At 42.0% G+C, this 15,626-nt stretch overlaps 1 protein-coding gene across 1 annotated transcript in view; it reads left to right on the top strand.

The window, feature by feature from the left end:
• The first annotated feature begins 9,323 nt into the window (after positions 1-9,323).
• The window catches only part of tmem94 (transmembrane protein 94), a 108,068-nt gene continuing 101,765 nt past the window's right edge, over positions 9,324-15,626 (top strand). Inside the window, exon 1 of the mRNA XM_078225309.1 lies at positions 9,324-9,553. Coding sequence (XP_078081435.1) covers positions 9,440-9,553 — 114 coding nt within the window. The 5' untranslated portion in view covers positions 9,324-9,439. The remainder of the gene's footprint in view (positions 9,554-15,626) is intronic.

Raw genomic sequence — 15,626 nt, forward strand, 5'->3', positions numbered from 1 at the left:
GTGTGCGGAACTTGGCTATCAGTTTCTGCTCAGCGACTCTGCGCTGTCGAGTGTCATGAAGGCCGCCTTGGAGAACGCTTACCTGAAGATCTAAGGCTGAATGCACGGGCATTCTTTAATCTTATCCTTCCTGTAGTGTGGCGGCTCCATCTGTGGCCTAACAAGCATTTTATAGCTCTGTCATAATTTCCCTGCTCTTATATTCTGTGCCTTGGCTAATAGAGGCAAGTATCCCATATGCCTTCTTAACCACCTTATTGACCTGTACTGCTGCATTCAGGGACCTATAGACAGGCACCCCAAGGTCCCTCTGGTCCTTGTGCTTCCTAGCAGCCTACCTTTCATTGTGTATTCCCTTGCATTGTTAGCCCTCCAAAAATGCTTCACCATTTACTTCTCAGGGTTGAATTTCATTTGCCACTGTTCTGCTAATTTGACCAGCCCATCTATATCATCCTGAAGTCTAAGGTTTTCCTCCTGGCTATTTACCACACCACCAACTTCTGTGTCATCTGTGAACTTACTGATTGTATCCCCCACATTCCCGTTGAGATCATTATTTACATCTCAAACAGCAAGGGACCCAATACCGATCCTTATGTGGGAGGCAATGGCCTGGTGGCATTATAGCTAGACTATTAATCCAGAAACTCAGCTAATATTCTGGGGAGCTGAATTCAAATCCTGCCATGGCAGATGGTGGAATTTGAATTCAAAAAAAATATCTGGACGTAAGAATCTTCTGAAGACCATGAAACCATTGTCAATTGTTGGAAAAACCCATCTGGTTCAGTAATGTCCTTTAGGGAAGGAAATCTGCCATTCTTACCTGGTCTGGCCTACATGTGACTCCAGAGCCACAGCAATGTGGTTGACTCTCAACTGCCCTCTGAGATGGCCTGGCAAGCCACTCAGTTGAAGGGCAACTAGGGATGGGCAATAAATACTGGCCCAGCCAGTGACACACGTGTCCCACAAATGAATAAAAACAAAACACCACTAGACACAAAAGCAACCTTCGGCCAACATCCTCTGCCTTCCACTACTAAGCCAATTTTGGATCCAATTTGCTTTGGGCCCCATGTACATTTATCTTCTTGATCAGTCTCCTATACAGGATCTTGTTAAAAGCTTTACTGAAGTCCATGTGGACTGCAACAACTGCTCTGTCCTCATCTACACACCTAGTCATCTCCTTGAAATTCAATCATTTGTTAGGTATGATGTCCTCTGACAAAGCCATGCTGACTATCCTGGATTAATCCTTGCCTCTCCAAGTGAAGATTAAATCTGTCCCTCAGAATTTTTCCCAATAATTTCCCTGCCATTGACGTTAGACTCATTGGCTTGTAATTATCTGTTTTTTGCCTACTTCCCTTCTTTCAAGAGGACAAAGACACTCTTTCTGATTTTTGACTTGCAGTTGGTCAGGCCAGGAGATAAACACGATTCCACTGACATTTTCATTGTTTAAAAAAAATACAAATTTGCCTTTTCCAGAAAGTGTTTTTTAATGTAAGTATTGTTTTACTTTCAAGTGCACCTAGTTTTGGTGTGCGCGAGTAAGAGAGTGAGTGATACTTATTTTCTTTACAACAATGTTCTGGAACAAATTAGGAACAGACTATTTTAGACCGAGTAATGTGTAATGAGAGGGCTGGAGTATGGCATTGAGATGAAGGATCAGCCATGATTATATTGAATGACGGAGCAGGATCTAAGGGCTGAATGGCCTACTCCTGCTCCAACTTTTATGTTTTTATGTTTAGTAACATTCAGGCTAAGAGTGTGAAAAATAAATAAACATTTTCCCTTTTTAAATACAAAAAGCTTCCTGATGTGTTATTTAAAATTAACTCGCCCCTCGGGTAAGAAAATGCATACTCTCATATAAATATAAATGATCGCGGGCAATAAAAGGCAACACCTTAAGATTGTTTGTGACACTCCCCTTAACCTTCACTGCTCTAAAAACAAACTCCAATTCTCCAGCCTCCACATAACTCAACTCCGTCATCTTCAATCTGATTTGAAAGATGCTCTTTTAAATGCAGCAGTCCCTCAGTACTGGAGTGTCGGCCTGGATTTTGTGTTTGAGTCTGAATGGAGCTAAAACCAAACCTGACTCAGAAGCGAGAATAATATCACTGGGCATAGGCTGTGTGATCCTGAAGTGAGTTCTAGAGAGAAAAAGTAAAGAGCTGGAAGCACATGAGAAACCTTAGACATTCAAAATACATAAATTCTGTACGTGAACTTTAAGCAGCTGGCAGATCTGTCCTCAGATTACTGCCTCATGCTCACTGACTTTTGTTTTAAGGTCCTAATGGATCTCTCATAACGTCGTTCATGCTAATTTGGATATCAGCTGTTGTATCAGGACTGGAATGTTATATACCATGCAACACTGAAGGAATATTCTGCTAGGGTGCAGCTGTGTCTTAAGAAAACCAGCTCCAATTAAGTTTGTTTATTTATTAGTGTCACAAGTAGGCTTACATTAACACTACAATGAAGTTACTGTGAAAATCCCCTAATCACCAGGCTCCAGCACCTGTTCGGGTGCACTGAGGGAGAATCTAGCATAGCCAATGCGCCTAACCAACATGTCTTTTGGACTGTGGGAAGGAACTGGTGTACCCGAAGGAAACCCACGCAGACTCAAGTCAGTGCACACTGGTCAATCAGCGTTTAATTATTATTTGGTCAGGAACCTATACAGTTCGGTTTGGGCTGTAGCTAATAAGTGCCCAGCACCTTAAGACTTTTGCGGCTCTAACTCGATGTGGTATGTGGAGATACCAGTATGTGTTACTTTTAATATACATTGAAATGTAAAAGTAATATAAAACCTGTCACGATGAAAATCCCCCGAGGCATATTATCACGACTAGCATTGCCATATATCCATCCAGTCTTTTTTTACAGATTATTACCTGGAGTAAATGATACCGTCTGCATTGTTTGCTCATTTGGCCATATTTTATAAATGGCAATATGAAAGACATAAAGCACAGAACCAGAGAATCCCCACAGTGCAGAGGGAGGCCATTCGGCCCATTGAGTGTGCACCATCTCTCTGAAAAAGCAATTTACCCAGGCCGGCCCTGTACCTCCGTGCATTTACCATGGCCGATCCACCTAATCTGCACGTCTTTGGATTGTGGGAGGAAACCGGAGCACCCAGAGGAAACCCACACATGGGGAGAACGTGCAGACTCCACACCAAGACTGGAATTGAACCCGGGTCCCTGGCAGTGTGAGGTAGCAGTGCTAACCACCCTTTTTTTAACCAAAGAATAGACCGTTCATTTTTAGTACCTCAATCACGATCTGCCACTGATGCACCCAGAATCCATAAGGAGATGGAAGCACTTTGGCAAATATTGTCAGTTAAATGTTTGCTCAAGAAGAGCAGCGTAAAGGTTCAGAGCTCAACTTGGGGGTGAGCTTAATTGAAGACATTGTCAACAATGCTGGTCCCATTGTAAGAGGGGATTGGACACAAGGGAGTGGCACAGAAACCGGGAACCCCTCTCAGAGCAGGTGAAGTGCATGTGCAGGGAGGAAGTAACCAACACCCTCTTGCAGTGACTTTGAGCAGAATCATGGAGGGACTTGGGGCACAAGGATCACGTTGCAGTAAATGGAGGTGGCGAGCTGGGATAATGCGCTCTGTTATTCACCTCGGAGTGAAGTGTGGACATTGGAATGACGTAGTCCAGAGAGACCAATTGTGTCTGGGTGTAACCTGTTTTTGTTTTGAAGCTTGAACTAAGTAGCAATAAATAACCAGTGAACGGACATCAAACCTCACAGCACTGCCTAACAGGCTATTAGAGAGACTGAATGTAAAAACATGTGATTGTAAGAACGCTAAATGTGGTTGTTTTCTAAATGGAAATCTGAAGGCAAGAACCGAGGAGTACATTTGTTGCTTAATATTGATCTTTGCTGCATTCTTTTATCACGGAATAATCCAGTGCCAGAACAATCTGGCCAATTTGTCCCCCCCACCTCTCTTAATTTTTAAAACAGAAAAGAAAACTCAACTCTAGGCTGCATTTCAAAAGAAGCCCCAGTATGCAGTGGCCAACCTCCTGATTGAGGACTGCTTTTGTTGCACTGTCAGTATTGAAACTTGTGGCTTGTGAGGCAGCTGTCTCTGTGCAAACCATAATCAGCTGGGAGTTTTGAATGCGGATGCAGAATCTACCGCAGTTTTTATTTTCTAGTCCCTCACAGGGCCAGCTTTCCTGTAAAGATTGCACTTTTATAACCCCTCATTTTTTTTGCTTTTTGAAAAATAAACTGCTGCAGTAATTGAAGTGAGAAAGTGTCTGGGTCTTGCTTGCAGGACTTAGTTTATGGCATTCCAATCTTAAAATAGTTGTGCTGTGAAAGCAGGGTAACGAGTATCCGCACAGACTATCGTTGCAAAGCGAGCAGCAGTGTTGATGCATGGCTGATTTTATTTTGCATTCTTTTGCCCCGGGTTTGAGCTGCGGGTCCTCGTACCCAGTTTCAGCTGTGTCATTGGAGGAAAAGACACCAAGCTTAGGGGGAAAACACAGATATCAATTTGTAGTGCTGCGGTATTCGGCCCAGCCAGAAAGGCAGCTTTCAGCCTGCGTGATTTATCTATCTGCATCTAGGGGGCCACTTTGAAAGTGAGGGCAATTCTCCTTATGGAAAGAGCAGCCTTCTGGAATACTGATAACAGAGATGTACGTTATTTAAACCACGCTTTTTTAACAATCCCGATTCGACACAAACTTTTCCTTCATAAAAAAAACTTCTGTTGGATATTCCCTAAACCTTTCTTCCTTAAAGTTGCTCCTTAAAACCTTGACTAAACTCCTGGTGTTTTAATGATTCATTACGGAATCATAGAATCCCTACAATGCAGCAGGAGGCCATTCAGCCCATTGAGACCGGAAATGACAATCCCACCCACGCCCTATTCCAGTAACCCCACAAATTTACCCTGCTAATCCCCCTGACACTAAGGAGCAATTTAGCATGGTCAGTCAACCTAACCCGCACATCTTTGGACTGTGGGAGGAAACCAGAGCACCCAGTGGAAACCCACGCAGACACGGGGAGAATGTGCAAATTCCACACGGTGTGGAGGCCAGAATTGAACCCGGATCCCTGGCGCTGTGAGCAGCAGTGCTTGTCACTGTGCCGCACCTGGTGTCACCTGTCTTACTATCTATTTATATTTCTCGGTGTCAAAATTTTTTATGGTTTGTTGTGAAGTGCTCTGGGATATATTACACTATGTGAAAGACACTATGTAATTGCAAGTTGTTATTGAACCTTCAGGAATTTAGCCCTCAATTAACAGTGGGCTGTAGCATACTTCCATCTGGTACCACATCACCAGACCAGAAGGTGTTGATTTTGGTCTTCCATCTGTGCTGAATTAGTAGCTTTAAAGCAAATGCAGCAATTGGGGTTCTAGAATTGACCAGGGTGCCCCTACAAAAGGGGAAACAAAGCAGCTAAGGTATCTGCCCCTTACTATTGTCTATTAGGCAGGGAATCCTGCTGGGGGTAAGGTATCTCAGTAAAAGGGTCTATTTGCTAGCATTGGAAAAGAATCAGATCAAGTTCAACTGTGGTACCCACCTCCTCATGAAGAATAACACTCAGGGCCCAAAACTGATGATAAAAGTGCCTTCTGACGAAGGGTCATCCAGACTCGAAACATTGGCTCTATTCTCTCCTCACAGATGCTCTCAGACCTGCTGAGATTTTCCATACTTTTCTATTTTTGTTACAGGTACTAATGTCTCCTTTTACCCTCGGAAAAATCAGAGAAGGTGGAAAAAGTCCAGAAATTGGAAGTGCACGATGATAATGTGCATTGGCATCTAACAGGCAATTTAAATCCATTAGTAAATGAGGTTGCGGATTTTCCTTTAATTCTCACTGCGGCTCCCTGGCAACTGAAGCGATGTGCAATTACATATCCTAATGCAGAGGGCTGGAGGATTTCGAAAGAAAGCCCTTGGAATTTATGGAAAAAAAGTGTTTTAATTGATTCACTAATCTCAAATGAGTTCCTGCATATTTAACTAACATTCAGGGTCACATGGGGTTTGGGCTGTTTGAAACAAAGCTGTAATAATCAGTAATGTAGCATGCCCTGTAAGCAGGAGCTCACTGTTGCTCAGATGTTTGTGTGTGTGTGTGTGTGTGCACCATTCTAATGCATTCCTTTCTATATATTGGGTTACTACTGGAAGCAGCAAAGTAGCGAAATGTATTTTTCTTGAATAACTGATTCAGTTCCCATGTGTACACAAAGCTTGGTCCTTCAAGGCGAGGGAGAATCACATGAACATAGCCGAATGGACATTTGATCCCAGAAATGCAACTGGCTTATGGTTCACATGCTGAGTTAATGCGCACATAACTATCTCAAATGTTGTCCACAACTCCGTACTTCAAATGTCCTGCAGCTCAGCTTCTTTTGTGTAAAAATAGCTAATGTGAGTAAACTTTACTGTTCACTGAGCAAAACCATTCCGTGCGCAGAAATTGGCTTGAAAAATATTTCGAGCTTTTTACGATTTGATAAGTGTGAAGAAATAATTAAATGAACCAGGCTATTATCTGTTCCTTCCTGATACAAGTATTCCTTCCCCAGTTATGCACTCTCAGCAAAACAAATCCACTTCCCACAGTTGGGGCACATAAATTGTAAAACTGTGTGATCTGTATTCTCCAGTTCTTTCATGGCTAGTTTTTTTTTGAGAATCCTACATTATTCAGCAATGACATTGCACCTGGCAAGTCACATTTCCACAGTCCTGGGATCATTGCACAAAGTGGTAACGTCCTGTGTTCGGTCAGCTATGAACATGCATTTTAACAGCTTTCCTTGGAATCTTTTCTATCCATCATTCTGAATGAATGGGGCAAATCATGGCATCGATAGGCCGAATGGTCTTCTGCACTGTAGGATTCTATGATTTGTTAATTTTATTCTCGTATTTAAGGCTAACTTGATAGAATTTTTAAAAACCTGGATCATGTTACATGATCAAATTTGTTAAGTTGTGTGGGTGTGTCTTAAGTTGTGTCTTTCTTGCACATTTATCTATGTTATATTCATAGGTGGGTCACCACATCCCATTTCAAAATGAATTGAAAACTCTCACATTGAGAACATGAGGTAGGAGAAGACCATTTGGCCCCTCGAGCCTGCTCTGCCTTTCAGTGCGATCATGACTGACCTGCCTCAAATCCATTTTCCTGCCAGCTCCCCATATCCCTTGAATCCATGAGACCAAACATTTGTCTATCTCAGCCTTAAATATAATCAATGACCACTTTCTTGGTGTGGAGAATTCCAAAGGCTTTCAACCTTCTTTCTCCTCAGCTTCATCCTAATCGATTGACCTCTTATCCTGAATTTATGCCCCCAGGTTCTAGATTTCCTAGCAATTTCCAACCAATTGGTGTCTACTCTACCAAGCCCCTTCGCAATCTTTCTTGTTTCAATGAAATCACCTCCCTCTTCTAAACTCCAGAAACTATAGGCCCAGTTTACTTAACCTCTCATCACAGGGCAACACTCTATGAACAATCTAGTGAACTATCACTGCGTCACCTCCCAAGTCTATTCTTCCTTAAATATGGAGACCAAAACTGCAAGCAGTATTCTGGTGTGGTCTCACCAAAGTCCTGTATAATTGGAGCAAGACTCCCTTATTTTCGTACTCCAATCCATTTGCAAGGCCAACATGCCATTTGTCTTCCTAATTGATTTTTTGGACCTGCATGTCAACTCATAGAATCCACAGTGCAGAAGGAGGCCATTTGGCCCATTGAGCCTGCACCGACAATAATCCCACCCAGGTACTGTCCTATCCCTACAAACCCACATATTTACGCTCTTGATCCCTCTGACATTAAGGGGCAATTTATCATGGCCAATCAACCTAATCCACACATCTTTGGACTATCAGTGACACTTAGCATATATATATAAATGTTTAACAAAGAACCATAGCATCCCTACAGTGCAGAGGGAGGCCGTTCAGCTCATTGAATCTGCACTGACTCTCCGAAAGAACACCTTACCCAAGGCCAGAATTGAACCTAGGTCCCTGGCTACCCACTGTACCACCGTGCTGCCCCAATCATAATCCACCTTATTCTAAGGTGCACCCTTGTTTTAATAAAATTCAGCTGGAATGTTCTCATCAGTTAACTGGCTACTGGTTAACTGGCCTTGGCCTATTCTCTGTCCCATTGTATTAGACAGCTAATTGAGCCTTCCTGGCTGAAATATTTTGTGGATAGATCCAATCACCGTCTGAAAGCCTGATCTCTTTCACCATCTTCCCCACCAAGGGCGATGTGTTTGTCAGCCTGGCTGCTCCATCACCTTGGCAGGAAAGTGTAATTGCAGCAGCTCGGGTTCCATTATAAGTACATACGTAGGAGTTCGACAATGAAAATAGAAAATGAGAGCAGAAAGTATGACTTTAAAATGGGGCTGAATTAAGTCCATGAATCATCATCCATTTGTTGCCCTTTTGCGTGAAGATTGTACTTTGTGTTAATTCCCTGTATATATTCTCTGTAAGAATAATTAGCAAGTTCCCAAATTATTTTTGGCTAATATTTAATCATTAGTTTGTTATTTAATATTTTTGAATATACTGTTGAACTTTGCCCATGTTTGCCTGAAGGCACCGATTGCTCTCGGCAATAGTTCACAGTTTCATGTGCAATGAATAAATTGAATGTGTAGTGACTTTTTATGGTGGGAAGCCTAGTGTGCACAGCAAGGTCCCACAGGTAACTTTTCTTTGGTGTTGGGTGCAGGGAGGAAAATTAACCAGGATGCCTGGGAAACTCTATCCTGTTATTTAAGTAGTGTCACAATCTATACCATTCATTAGATTGCAAAATCTAATGCAGGGCAACGCCCATTGATGATACAGCACTCTCCCAATACTGACATAATTAAGTACTCATTCTGGAGTGGGGTTTGAACCCCATAATTATCTGAGCCAGACGAGTGACTCAACAAACTGAGCTAACATTTAAAATTGGAATTTGAGGAAGTCTAAATCCTTTTACTCTAACCTATCATATATTCTTTCCCCATCTATCCCTCACCCATACAGCAGTTGAGTTGTACATGAATTAAAATTGGATGTATTTCTATTTTAGAATAGTGAGCTTGTCCAGAGAGTTAAAGGCGTTGTACAGCAGCAGGAAAGTGCTCTTTCAGCTGCAGAAAGACTCCGCACCCAGAGTGCTGCATATGCTAAATTTATCGATGGTTCCGTTATGTTAGGTAGCTGGGAAGGAGCCCATCACGTACGTGACCATGAGCAGCATGAGATGTTGACGCTTGCTGCTGCGTTTGTGATCCCAGAGCTATCTCTGCCTGACAGTTCTGGCTGAGCATATGAGAAAACCTCCTTATCAGTGTCCTTTATATTTGCAACCTACGGTGGACCCGATGCTTTTCAAAGATCTAAAATCAACTGCAACAAAGCCCCAGAGGTGGACTAAGATGCAAGTGAGTGTTGATTTAGTTGCATTTAGCAGGGTCAGTCTTGCAAATCCTTCTTTGCAACGTGATGCATTGCCTTGACTTTTTTTGAAAATTAAGATGGACATGGTGATTCAGAGATGTCTGGAAATGTTTTTCCCCATTGCTTTGAGCTGTTTTGGAATATTGTCAGGGCATGTTTGTGCTATTTACATATAAACAGGGTGAGAAGAATGTTACAGTTACGGTCAGGAATATGCTGTATGCTTCTGTACAATTAGAGGTGTTGCTCAGAAATGGCTGTGCATGTTACCTTGCATAAAAATGCACGCTTTAGAGGTATTGCCCTATTAGGCAATGTTTTTGGTAAATATTATGCAAAAATAGCTTGCGTGACAAGATGTTATATTACTGGCACATGGAATTAAATGTTTTACTGGGCATTATTCCCTTCCTTGAGATGTTTCCCAGTAAAAGGCAGTCAAATGTGAACAGCCCCATACAGCTATTTTAAACATTGAGTACCTAATGTTTTGTAGCAGCAGAGTTTAATTCTAGTCCTATTGATCAATGTACTATGGATGTTGGTTATTTAAGTGGGAGAAGATTATTCACACTGACAATTAAGGAAAATCTAGCGTAAGTTCAGAAATCCACTGTAGCAATATAACAGGTTAGTTTAGCAATAAACGGGACTGCCTTTGCTTTTATAAAACTAAAATACTGCAGATGCTGGAAATCTGAAATAAGAACAGGAAACACTGGAAACACTCAGGTCTGGCAATACCCATAGAGAGTGAAACAGTTAACGTTTCGAGTCTGATATGACTCTTCATATTCACGGTGGTTAGCACTGCTGCCTCACAACGCGAGGGACCCGGGTTCGATTCCTGGCTTGGGTCACTGTCTGTGCGGAGTCTGCACATTCTCCCATGTCTACATGGGTTTCCTCCGGGTGCTCCAGTTTCCTCCCACAGTTCGAAAGAGGTGCTGTCTAGGCCATGCTAAATTCTCCCTCAGTGTACCCGAACAGGCACTGGAGTATGGCAGCTAGGGGATTTTCACAGTAACTTCATTGCAGTGTTAATGTAAGCCTGCTTGTGACAATAAATAAACTTTAAACTTGAAGCGTTAACTCTTTCCCTCCCCAAAAATGCTGCCAGACCTGCTGGGTTTTTCCAGCACTTTCAAAGCAGCCTTTGTTTTTATGGTTTCAAAAATTGAACTTAAAACATCAATTTGATATAATTGCCCAAGTGATGGAATATTTATGTGGATTGTTCAATCATTTTTCACCCTCCGTGTATCCTTTGTTGTAAATACAGCATTGTGATACTCTTAGTGTGTGCCACTACCAGCATGCTAAATGAAATAAAATCAGAGCCAAGTAGCTCATGAGGTGCTGTGGCCTATCAGCAGCATCCAAACTATATTCAATTACGATCTGTAACCTGGCATGCTGCTCCGTCTACCATTATCATCAAGCCAGAGACCAACCCAGGTTCAATAAGGAGTGTAGAAAATTTTGTCGAACAACAACAGCTATACCTAAAAATGAGGTTGCAACGATCCACGATTACGCGGATGCTAAATAGTAGAAGCAGCACGCTATAGAGAGTTCTAGGTGATCCTACAATCAACTGATGAGATATGTGATCCTGCCACATCCAGTTGTGAATGGTGGTGGCTAATTGAATAACTAATGAGAGGAAGAGGCACCCTCAATGATAACAGTGCCAGCACATGATTGCAAAAGGAAAGGTGAAAATGTTTGCAATCTTCAGCCAGAAATGACAGATTAAAAAATCCATCTCGTTGTTATCGCAGAAGCCAGTCTTCAGTCAATAATGTTGAGAAATGGCTGAGCACACAGCATTCAACACATGCAATGGGCTGTAGAATGTCCCTGCTGCTCTAGAATGAGCCATGTCCCTAGTTGAGCTGTTCCTGTACAGCTACAATACTGGCATCTGCCAACAATGTGGAAGATTGCACCAATATGACTTGAGCAAAAAAAGGACAAATCCAACCTGGCCAATTACTGCTCCGTCTACTCCGAAACATCACAAAATAATGGAACAAGTTGTTGCCAGTGCACTTCACGCACCAATAACCCGATTAATGATGCTCTACGGGTTTGGCCAGGATCACGCGGTCCAGGCCTCATTATAGCCTTGGTTGAAACATGGACCAAGGAGCTAAATACCAGAAATGAGGTGAGAAAAACTGTCCTTGAAGATTTAAAGAACAATTACTCCATTCTTAAAGATTGTTTTTGTAATTTTTACTCCATTCTTAAGCTTATAAAGCCAATGCACAGAGTGAACCAGGCAAATCTGAATCCATTCACTTGCTTGCTCCAAAAAGCAATTCAAATGAAATCCAATTCATGGTCCCGTCAAGAGATGATGTGGAAATGCTGGTGTTGGACTGGGGTAAACACAGTAAGAAGTTTAACAACACCAGGTTAAAGTCCAACAGGTTTATTTGGTAGCAAAAGCCACAAGCCTTCGGAGCCTTAAGCTCCTTCTTCAGGTGAGTGAAGAACTCACCTGAAGAAGGAGCTTAAGGCTCCGAAAGCTTGTGGCTTTTGCTACCAAATAAACCTGTTGGACTTTAACCTGGTGTTGTTAAACTTCTTACCCCATCAAGAGAGACATACAAGATCCAAGCTGACAAGAAACGGCATTGCACCCCATCTTGGGCTGAAGCTTGATCTTAGCGAAAAGGCCAAGAAATAAAGCCCTTGCAGATTGTTCAGCACGGAGCACTGAATAGCTGCTGCAGTGGGGTCTTGGGGCTGAGAGGTAGACCTTCAACAACAACAATCTTCCTTTGTGCTCGGTATGGCTGTAGCCAGTGCAGAGCTAGAATTGTAGTAAACATTAGTTAGACCATGCTAGAAAACTGCACCATTCTGTTGACTGCATTACGGAAAGAATGTGTTAGAACGGGTACAGAGCAGATTTATGAGGCTGTTGCCAGGAATGGAGACTTTTAGCTATGAGGAAAGATTGTAAAAATTGAGGCTTTCTTTGGAATAGAGAAGGCTGAGAAGAGATTAAATCTTGAGGGGTCCAGATCGGTCCTATCCGCTCTATTTCCATGGGCAAAGAAATCTATAACCAGAGACATACATTTAAAGTAATTGTAGAGGAATTAAGAGGGAACTGAGGAGAAATCATTTTTGTCCAGAGAGGGTCTAGGACTCTCTGCCTGAAAGAGTGGCAGAACCCCTCATTGTATTTACAAGTACCTGGATATGCAACTGTAACCTGCAGGGCTACAGACCAAGAGCTGAAAGGTGGGATTAGATTCGATTGCTCTTTTTGGCTGCTACAGGCTAGGCGGGCCATAAATTTTTTATGTTTTCTGTAGTTTACTGGTTAAACAACCTTGACTTCACTGCACTAAATTCAGTGCCCAAAAACAATTACATATTATGCTGTGTTGTTTGGAAAAAGAAAACAATGATTTTAGTACCAGTCATTTATCTCTCGCTTTTATTACCCTTTCACTATGCTATGCCAGCTCTAGCGCACTGCGTGTCTGCTGCATTGTGTACAAATAAGATCAAATGCATTATAAAGAACAACCAGAGATCTATTGATGGTTTAGTGTTAAGCATATTCCCCTTTTGTCCATCTGAGCTCCAGAGGCTGGCAGTGCCTGGGGAACCATTCCCCAACATGTTAGTACTTGCAGGAGAGTTTGGATTGCTTCTTTCGTCAGTGCTTTGTTACTGTAAAGCAGTTTAATGGACAAGTACAAACTGAGAGGGTAGAGCTATGAGGAGTGGTTAGCTACATTGTGACCCACGTGTCTCGCTGCAGTTTAAACATAAAGACAACACAAGGAAAAAGTAAGATTGGGCAAAAACTTTGGTATTGGTGTCACAATGAAACCACACAGAACAGTGAACATGGATTGACAAAAGGGAGGCATATGATCCCATTGCAGGATTCTTGTTTGATTATGAAATGCATCAAAATAACCTCTTGGACAGTTGTGGGTAGGGCAATTGGATCAATAGTCTACTGTCTGAAATGTTATTATGCAAGCTGTGATCTCCCTGATTTATTATTGTCACGTATTAGTATACAGTGCAAAATATTGTTTCTTGTGTACTATACAGACAAAGCATACCGTTCATAGAGAAAGAAAGGAGAGAGTGCAGAATGTAGTGTTACAGTCATAGCTAGGGTGTAGAGAAAGATCAACTTAATGCGAGGTAGGTCCATTCAAAAGTCTGGTGGCAGCAGGGAAGAAGCTGTTCCTGCATCGGTTGGTACGTGACCTCAGACCTTTGTATCTTTTTCTTGACGGAAGAAGGTGGAAGGGAGAATGTCCAGGGTGCGTGGGGTCCTGTCGAGGCAGCGGGAAGTGTAGACAGAGTCAATGGATGGGGGGCTGGTTTGTGTGATGGATTGGGCCACATTCACGACCTTTTGTAGTTTCTTGAGATCTTTGGCAGAGCAGGAGCCATACCAAGCTGTGATACCGCCAGAAAGAATGCTTTCTATGGTGCATCTGTAAAAGTTGGTGAGAGTTGTAGCTGACATGCCAAATTTCCTTAGTCTTCTGAGAAAGTAGAGGCATTGGTGGGCTTTCTTAACTATAGTGTCGGCATGGAGGGACCAGGATAGGGTGTTGGTGATCTGGCCACCTAAAAACTTGGAGCTCTCGACCATTTCTACTCCATCCTCGTTGATGCAGACAGAGGCATGTTCTCCACTATGCTTCCTGAAGTCAATGACAATCTTATTATTCACTACCCCAAGTTCACCGTTCTTATTCATGATCAGTTGTCTTTTACCATTTATTGTCTTACTAAAAATCTTGCACTACCTTGCATGCAAACCTTTTTTTTCCTTGGTTATATTTTTTGTTGTTTTTGTTAACTGTAAAAGTCTACACTTTACATGGGTGGTGCCCATGTAAACTCATCGCTCTGTAATTCTAGTTTGAATCCCAGATGGGTGCCATCTTTTCCCATTAATTGCTCAAAATTATCTTGGATATTTTATGGCTGCGACTGCTCCGGTAAACTATCTAGTGATCCCTGGTGGTAGATGTATGGGTGTCGAGTGCAACAGGATAGAACTGGGCTATGATGGCCACTGTGATTGAATAGGCAGTGCTCACTAACTAGGGGCAAACATGAGGAATAACCATTTAAGGAACGAGGAGGGAGGCGAGGAATTTGCTGGAGAATTGATCTTTTGGAGTGAAAGGTCATTGAGAAATCTGTTTCCGTAATTTGACAAATTTGATATTTTTTCTGTGTTTTTGTCTCTTAAGCTATAATAAAAGCAAAACAATGGGTATTCTGTTGAAATTGTAATATCTTTGAAATGATAAGCAAGTGTTTGCTACCACCCGGAGAAAGCATGACAGTATTTAGCTAAAGTTTTCTCCCCCTCTCTTGAAACTATGAAAACTATTTTTTTTAAAACTTTTACATATCTATACTGGTGTTACTAACTCTCACACTTAGGAGCTTTTCATTTCCCTCAGCATGAAGCTGTAGGCAACAGAGCTTATCACATTAAGGGGAATCGCTGGGCATTTGTCTATAATTTAAAGTTAGTTATCCTACTCTTGATCATATCACTGAGAAGGCCATGTTGCACCATCTGTCTGACTGATGTTCCTAAAATAACTCATGGCACTATTTGAAGCTTGAGCAGAATTCTGATTGAAATTCCTCCCTTAACCGATATCAGCACATCGGCTGATAATTTCCCCGATGTGATGGAAAATATATAAATACAATTCCTTTCTTCCACATAGCCATCAAAGGAATTCATCCCCACTGGTCTTTACAGCGCTCAGTATCAGGATATGTAGACTGTTTGACTTGTGCTAAAGTAGAACTAGAGCACGAGGATTACATTGACTAGTCTCTGATGGAACTATGGCCCCAAAGAGCATGGTACCCGCTGCTCTTCACTGTTCTGCCTTTTGACCGGCTTCAACTCGTTGTTTTAAGCCAATCAAAAGACTTCAAGTTCCCATCTCCAAAATGAATAGAAGGTAATTACAGAAATTAAGTATAGAGAGAAATATATAATTTGAGAAAAAAGCTGGGAAAGACTGA

This window comes from Mustelus asterias, chromosome 12 (genome assembly GCF_964213995.1).
Source record: "Mustelus asterias chromosome 12, sMusAst1.hap1.1, whole genome shotgun sequence".
NCBI lineage: Eukaryota > Metazoa > Chordata > Chondrichthyes > Carcharhiniformes > Triakidae > Mustelus > Mustelus asterias.